This window comes from Micropterus salmoides, unplaced genomic scaffold (assembly GCF_014851395.1).
Source record: "Micropterus salmoides isolate LMB-PRFRI ecotype aquatic unplaced genomic scaffold, ASM1485139v1 Ms_hic_scaffold_3982, whole genome shotgun sequence".
Classification (NCBI taxonomy): Eukaryota; Metazoa; Chordata; class Actinopteri; order Centrarchiformes; family Centrarchidae; genus Micropterus; species Micropterus salmoides.
Window position 1 is genome coordinate 1 of NW_024043353.1, and position 8,908 is coordinate 8,908.

Below are 8,908 nucleotides of genomic sequence, written 5' to 3' on the forward strand. Positions count from 1 at the left end.
TGTGGTTGACATGGCAAACATTAAACAAATGTTTTAATTCCCCGAAGCACCCTCAGGCTCTCGGTCAGCCTTACATCTGTACATGTGTCTATCTGTGGATCACTTTATTGCAGTGGTGCCGTGTATTTGTTCATAGCAGTATATGTGTGTGTAAAGCTTCTGTTCGTGTGGGTGCACTGAATACAAGAAGGAAATATGAATATTCGTACAAGTGTGCAGCTGAGGCCTAAATGTCTCGCCAGTGCTGCAAATTCATGATAGTCTGCTCACTTTAGCTCTCTGCACTTAAGACTATACTTTTCTTTGCAAATGACACAAGCAGGCCTTAATACACATTTCTTTAGAGCTCTGACATCAACATTGGTGGGACCTAAAAACTACAGTGAGCATTCCTTTGTGTGTACATTTTTAGCATTACTGATGGACCATGCTCATCACCATTCTGTTCTATCTATTTTTTTCTTTTCATTCTATTCATCTTTTCTTGTGAAAGTATGGAAGGAGATCTCATCCTTATCATCTCAACATGGGGACACAATGAGTGTTGGTGATGAAGGATTGCCTGCCTAGGGACAGGCCTTCCCAGATGGAAGCTTTTTCAATTAGACCAGGCTTAGCCGACCGCGGAGAGGGGAGGTTAAGGGCGGGGGAATTACAGAGAGACAAATATATTTCTCTTCTCTATTTGTGGAATGAACATTGTCAGAATTGTTTTAGCTGTATGCTTCTTGAAAGCAACGAAAACAGTGACACTGTCTGCGGGGACTGTGTAATCTCCAGGCACTAAATTAGCTGAAATACTGTAGTAAAAACACTTAGCTGTACAGCTTGATATTCTCCTTTTCTGCACTGGGGTTAACTGGGGTCCCATCACTCCCTCTGGAGCATATCCACTTTGAGGGAGAGTGGTAAATAACTCCCACAGCATCCTAATAACTAATGTTCATTCAATTACTAAACATGTCCTAGGGCATTGCTCCAAGGCCCACTGAGTTTGTGATGGCAACGAGAAAACAAAAATTAATAGAACACTCATAGCCCTAGGACTAGCAGGCTTCTGACTGAAGAGAAGGAATGTGTGCTTCCCTGACAGACATGTTTGTATTCAACAGGTACTTTAATGCTGATTACTAATTGATGCTGCCTATATATATATATATATATATCCTAATGTTACAATACACATAATTATATTTTGACAAGTTATCGGCAGGCTTCCTGCAGATTATCACAGGTGTTGTTATCGTCATGTACACAGAGACAGTTTCTGTGTAAGTTCACGATGCAAACATCAAATCAAGTGGAAAAAACACTGTGAAATCCACCATTGGCAAGTATAGAATAGTAGCTTGTTGCTTTGCATGTCCATCCTTACCTTTGTCAACAATAATGCGTGGCATCTCTTTCTCAGCCGGGGAGAAGCATTTGATCCGGTTTCCGTCCACCAAGCCATTCATCTCAGCCAGGTCCTCAAAGGTGCAGTTGACACCCGCAGAGAGTTCTGGGACATTATGGGCCTCCAACACCAGCTGTAGAGAGGGAAAGAAAAGATGCGTCAAAAGATGTGAGTATTTGATGTAACATTATACTAAATATTCACTTCATGGTAAATGCATTGACTGTAATAAGAAACATAATAAAAGAATAATGAAATTAGCAAATGAAAGTGAACTCTGATACTATGGTGAATCGTACCAAAACAAAACAAAGCTAGGGAGGATTCAGTTACGTTTCAATGGCTTCATATTCTTAACAGCACACATTACATAGTGAAAATCATTCATCATTTTAAAAAATTATTAATGAAACACGACAGAGTGCATTTTTATAATTCCAATTATGATCGGAGATAAACAAATTAGATATGTGCCCCAACTTGTATTATATGACTACAGTGCTCAGACTCGCACATCTGTGAGTACTTCAGATCAGTTTTGGAGCCAATATGTTCTTCAAATATGAATTTTGCTCATAAAGGCGCCCAGCTGCAAGTTCTCAGCAAAGTAAAGATCCATCTGCAGGGTGGTCAGTGGCCAGAGGAGCCTCGGGGGATTCTTGAATAGGAGGATTAATATATGAACAGGGATCAGATGCATCCTGCTCAGACAACATTAAAATGCTATGATGCAGAAAGAGACAGATTGAGTTAAAAATGAAATCAGTGCCATTTTATGACACTACTACCTTTCTAGTCACCTCCCATAATGCCTTGTGGCATCCATGAGCTGTGTGGATTTAACATTCCATCTTAATGTCCTGAATCTCTGGTTCATCATGTTTTTATTGTAGAAAGTGAAAGAAATTATAAAAACAGAAGGACAAGGGAAGTAGAAGGATGAGGAGTTAGAAGAGATGGAGCAAGCCAATTAAATGTAGATGACTAAAACAAAGTATAGGATGAAAAGAGACTATAGACACGGAGGAGGACAGAAATAGCAGGAAGACCAAGGTGAAGAAGAATGAAGGGGAGGAAAAAAGTGCAGGCATACAGGCAGCTGGAAAGGGAGGGAAATTCGGACTCTATGGGAAACAGAGAATGCAAATCTTCCCTCTTCATTTGAAAACGCTGTGTAAGCTCTCTCTGCACCTCAGCAAAAACTGGCTTCAGGTGGAGCAGGTGGAAAAAAAGAAAAAAACCCCACTGTCCTTGAATACAAAGGGGAAAAAAAGAGGGTTGTGGATGCAGATGGAGTAGGGTCACGACGAAAATATACATATTTATGAAAAAGCGTGTCTACAGTGGGCCTTGGCCTAGGCATTGATTTGAGGCGGAGTCCATAGTACACTTATGATGTGATGCTGAAAGCTGCCTCAGCGGCTGAGTAGGGCTGACCTGGGCTGTTTTTATATTGCTGCTTAATGAAAAGACGGCGATGCGGGTGTGAACAGATACACAGCTTCCCACATAAGATGGACAGCGCACCACCAAGCTTCTATCTCTTATACATCGTCTCTCTCATTCTTTACCTCTGACCTTCTTCTTCTCTAACTTTAATTTATTTTTCCTTTTAAGGAGGAAATACAGCTAGACCTTGAGTTTCCTCAATTACATTTAGAGTAGTCACAGCCAAGCATAGCCACAGCAGGGCTGCCTAAATATGAAAATAACCAATTCATCTGCCAGAAACATCTGCCTCACATATGGGCGCACACACATACACAAATGGCCTCCTGTACTTTACAAACCACCATATCTAATGCAGAGAATATGTGATGGAAAAAACGCCTGGTGAGAATTTAGCATACAAATGTCATCCCTGATATTATACTCTTACATAACTTTAGAAATAATTTATTGTAATATATATTGCATAAAATCGTACTCTATGTATGAGCTAATTAATGTAAAAAAAACATTTTACAGCCATTTAACCAGTAATAAGAAGTGCCACTGTATTATTTGTGCTTAAAGCTGTTAGTTGTAGCTATAGAGACAACTCCACCTGAAGTATACGGTATAACAGAAGAAACTTATATACTGTAAACAACCAAAGAGAGAAATAAATGTAAAAGAAAATAATGGCTTGTTTCTTACAGTGGGTCTGATTTCAGCAGTGGAGAGTCTGTTTCTCTCGAGAATACTTTGCCTTATCTTTCCAAACAAATATTAATAACACAAAGGTCAAGAAGGAGCCCCCGTCTGTCTGTCAAAAGCCTCTGACCTGCAATCAGTTGGATTGGAAATGTGTGGCATAGCCTTTGGATAAAGCCTGCTCGCTGGGAAAAGGTTAAACACTCTCTGAAGGCTCTCTTTCTCTGACACACACACACACACACACACACACACACACACACACACACACACACACACACACACACACACACACACACACACACACACACACACACACACACACAATATCATTAGAGTGATGCAGAGGTGTACCTCAGAAAATCAACACCTCTCGTGACCTCAGAGCAATACGGATGGAGAATAGTCATTCAGGCTTGACCTTAGGAAATCATATTGGATATTTATGCATTTGGTCTCGATTCAACGCCATTTCTAAACCACCATTAAATAGGAAATGGGAATTGAAAAGTGACATCACTTAATGTGGTTAAGGTTACAACCTTCAAAATAGGCTATTTCAACACACTTGATAAAGAAAAAACGATATGCTTTGGAAGATACAGAATAGCATGATGTCAATTCTGTACCTGCAGTGAGATCACACACATCCAAAGGGATACACAGACACATACATACACAGCCTCTTAAAACATTAGCAGCCACCTGTTCCTTTGCCAGTGTAAAATAATTGTCATATCCAAATGGGCTTTTGGTGGGGATGAAATCTACAAGGGACTAAGTCTGTATACAGCGATATAACTAACATACAGTATCGTGGTACAAATTAAATGGCACCTGTATTTTATCACACATTCTGCTGAAAAGGTGGAGAACAATATGGAAAAACAATTACCCAACAAGTGTTTGTATTTCTCCAAGAGACATATTTTTGTTGCAATGTATTACAGTTCCTTGCACGCTAATCAATACACTTAAACAATCAAAAACCATTCAGACCCTTTAAATCTGGCAGCTTGTTTTAGAATGAAATGTCCTGGGGGAAAAGTGTTGCATTTAGTTGCCAACAATCACAATAAACACAACTGAGCTAAACTGGGTGCTGTTAATGATTGTTGACATTTGTTAGGAGAGTATTTCACTGGACGGGCCTGAAAGTTCTGAGTTCAGAATTTGAAGGATGCATGTTGGCAGGCAGTAAAATGATGTAAAGCAGGATTATAGAGTTAACACTGGCTACTAATCAGTATCTAGAGCATAATTACATTGCATAACAAATTGAGCTTGAGTGTGTGATACTGTCAATCTGCCAGACAAGATTTTCTCACTAGCTACAAATTCAGCTAGCCTCACTCTTTACTGCAATGTGGCTCCACTAAAACTAATGCTTCCTGAAGTTATTCTTCATTATTAAACAAAACAAATAAGTTGAATCACTTCTAATTAACATTTGACCACATTTTATCCTTCAAACAATCAAATTTATGATATGATATGATGTATATGAAACACTACCTATAGAACAGATAATTCTTCTTTTTAATACAGATGAGGAGTAGTGTGTTTCTATCTACTCACCGTGACACTAAACTGGGACACTGAGATGTTGTTTGGGTGGACACTGAGACGCACACACTGCTTGATGTCTGATGCAAAGCGACGGGGCTCTGATGAGCGCTCGCATTTCTCCTTTCTGGTGCACCTACAAAAAAAACACAAAGAGGGGGTGTTATTCACGGATGACAAATGCAAATACACACACATACACGAATCTAGTAACCTGACCAGGGCTTACCCCTTTCCACCCGTTGGCACCTGGGGAAAAAGAGAAAGTCCCGCCGCTCCCTGACAAACGGAGTTAGACACATTTATCATATTTCCTCTCTGGCAGTGAACAAGCTACAGTGGCCAGTGAATTGAAACCCAGTCTCCGGGGGGTGCGAGCAGTGGCATTTAAAACAATGGTTGCTCTATATGTGGAAGTGGAGCCGGTCCACTGGGGATGAGGTTGGCCTCATCTTTGTAATCCTGTCTTAATGACTGGCATTGATGGGCAATGCCAAGTGCAGGTGGAGATGTGGATGTTGCGGGGGGTGGGAATGGATTCCTCCACCTTTTAATACCACACCAGGTGGTCTAATCCAGTCCATTACAGTGGTTTGTGCAGGTGGAGGACCGTAACCTTTGTGTTGTAAGAGGAATTTACAGGCTCCTGTTCCAAACCCTAACCCTTGACATACCACGGGGTAACTCCCCATATTTTGAACATCTAAATGTTTTTTTAAGTAAGGTTGAAATGAGAACTACAATTCATTCCCACCAAACACTTGCAGTGGAAAGTTTATAAGTTATATATTACAGCAGAAGTGGAACACTGAAGACGTCTGAAGCTGTTAATAAATTTATGTTCAGTGAGAAATTTTGTGAGAATCAAATGGCCCAAATTACGATATAACCTTAACCTTCTACTCTGCTCCACATACACACACCCACACACTCTTGTTCTCATCTAATCCCCTCATAAACTTATGCAAGTCCCCTATTGATTTAGACAAAAACTTGCTGTGCAATTAACAACCTGGCAAATCCACAGAGTGCCCAAAAACTCCCTTAGTGAAAGAAAAGAATCAAAAGAATGAATAGAAAGGAAGAGCTTGTAATGAACAAATGAAAGAAGGACTTTCGAGGTGGTTAATGTCTGAGATACAGTAATACTTTATGCAGCAAGAAGTGTTTTATCCTGAATTGGAGAGATTGAAGGAGGGTGGATTTTGACCTGACGTAAGTATTGTAAAGTTAAGCGGCCTAACGTGCCGCAAAGAAGACAGACATAAAGAAAAAGAAAAAAGATAATCTGTTTTAGAGAGAGAGAGAGAACAGGAGGAGGGGTAAATAGTGCAGGCGAGAGAGAGTGGAAAAGAAAGCAAAATAGAAGCAAGATTTAAAAAGGAAGGCAACCATTGTTGGCTTTCTGTGAAGCTTTCCCTGCTAAGCCGGTTTGAGTAGGGGTTTAATCGCTTCAGGTTCCTTTGTGCTTCTCTATCACTTCAGTCTGTTCCTCCTTTTCTAGCACTGATTTAATAAGACCACATCTTATAAGTACCCCCAGGCAAACAGCATACAGAAACCCACGAATGCACACTTTCACCACCGTACACACAAACACACACACACTCTGTTTGCTTCCTTGCATACCCACAGGTCTGTTGTTTACACCCATAGAAGAATAACACTGTAAAAAGATGCTCAGCATGACACTTTGTGTATAAGCTTGAATTGTATGTGTATCTTTGTGTGAGCCTTTGTATAATGATGTTACTCTTTGAGCCTGTTCTTTGACAGTGGCACTGTTTTGGTGGAAAAAAACTCAAACTGCATGCCAAGAAGACTAACAGTAATGCATTACTAGTGTTTACTGGCACAATCTATGAGTCTAAGTGAATCATCACTTTAATTGAATAATAAATGAGTAAGTAGAGGGTTATACCATTCAATAAATCTCTCTCTCTCTCTCTCTCACACACACACACACACACACACAGTAAATAGATATTTACATCTTATCTTTATATGCAGCTAGATTTTGATTCCTGAAGGAGGTTGAGGTGTTGAGAGCAGTACAATAAGACAAATACAAGGAGTAAAATATTGCACTGACAACAGTAAATTAATATTAAGCACCTTTTAAAGGAATAGGGAATCCCCTCAGATTTGCTTCAATCAAATGTTGTCATACAAGACCAATAATGTGTAGGGAGATATACTTTCTGTGAAAAAAGCCTCCGGACACCTTCTTTATCAACTCACAGTCTTTGTTAACAATGTGTAAATGAGATGATATCAATTCTAATTCAGTGGTAATTTCCCAGGTTCTTGTTTTGTGTTGTTTATTATCCTGTTAAGAGTCTATCCCAATGTAGTTTGGCCATGTTCTGGCAAATCAAGAATCAATCAAGTAAGTAGTATATTTGTTACAGTTAACTAAGAGTTATAAAACTTGCTTTAAAATTCTGTTCCACTCGCCTCTGTAACTCATTGTTACAACATTGGCTCATATAGAATTTCTTTCTTCTGTCTTTCTGAGAAAGCAAAGTATGTTCCTGGAGTTGACTTTCCATATTCCAAGACAAATTAACAACGTAAGTTGCAATAGAAGATTAAACCTTACTTTGTGAGCACAGAAAAAACTACAGCTCTCATAAAAAACTGTAGAGCGGGTACGTGATCTCAACTAGGTTTTGTTCATTTTCATAAAATTCACCAAAGCTCTCTGTCCTACAGTTATTTCTCCAACTTCCTAGCTTGAATCATTGCTGTCTAAAACCATCTACACTGGTAAACCCTCTCCTGCTGTTGTTCCATGTCTGAACAAATCCCAACATATCGACTTGCCCATAGGCTTACTTCTTTTGGTGAGCCATGACGTTCAGCCTGCAAACATCTAGGTCTTTGGGGAAATGGTGTTTGTTAAAGGCCACTAAGAATATAAATATTGAATAGCAGATTTTATTTTAGACTGATCTAGATGTAAAGTGAGCCACACAACATATTGTTGAGGAAGGCTCAGTTCCAAGGCTATCTTTTAGTTGTTAGTGTTGTTACATGTGTCAGTTGTCATATCAACTACATAGTGCACTACTCTTATAGTCCGTCATTTCATTCATTTTTTGTCTCCGAGTGTCTATATGTATCCAATATATAGTTTTGGACATATCCCTAGCATCACTTCGGCTATCCAGATGGTTTATGATATCATCTCTGTGAGATGCTAGCTGATGTAAATAACAGGGGTAAGGAATGGACGGATGACGATACTGAGAAAGGACAAAAAGAAAGCCTAAACAAGACACGCTGCAAAGACTTGTTAATGTTAATCTCACAGCATATAACATTTTTAGGTTAGGTTTATATGCGTGTGACTCACAATGTACAATGTTTATGAAACAATTACTTCAGCAAAGATTTACAGCCCACAAGTTTAGCATCAAACTGACTTTTATCATTTATTTTAATACGGTTACAAGCCAAAAGGACATAATGAGGCAGTGTGAGTTGATGAGTGCAACAACTAGACCTGACATAACTGGACTGGGGCCTGTTAATACATTATCATTAGAGATGGTATATTACTTGCTCTAAGAAGTGAACAGGGACCATATTGTTTTGCTTGTTATGCAAATGTAGAGTGAACATGGAATTTTCCAAAAAAAACACGGTGCACTGCAACAAAGAACATCAATCTGCAGAAAGGACCAGTGATCACAGACCCTTATGGATTAATTTCCTATACCAAGAACCATTATCTTATAAATAATGATTTCATGCAGGTTTTGACTACAATTTATCCACTTTCAGTGTATCAATTCTGAATGTCAA

At 39.2% G+C, this 8,908-nt stretch overlaps 1 protein-coding gene across 1 annotated transcript; it reads right to left on the minus strand.

Annotated features, from left to right (window-relative positions):
• Positions 1-1,375: 1,375 nt before the first annotated feature.
• LOC119885372 (plexin-A4-like) lies at positions 1,376-5,234 on the minus strand (the record flags this gene model as incomplete). Its single annotated transcript, XM_038695396.1, has 2 exons — positions 1,376-1,529; positions 5,111-5,234. Coding segments are annotated over 2 exons (278 nt in total), but the record flags the coding sequence as incomplete, so codon positions are not given.
• Positions 5,235-8,908: the final 3,674 nt, after the last annotated feature.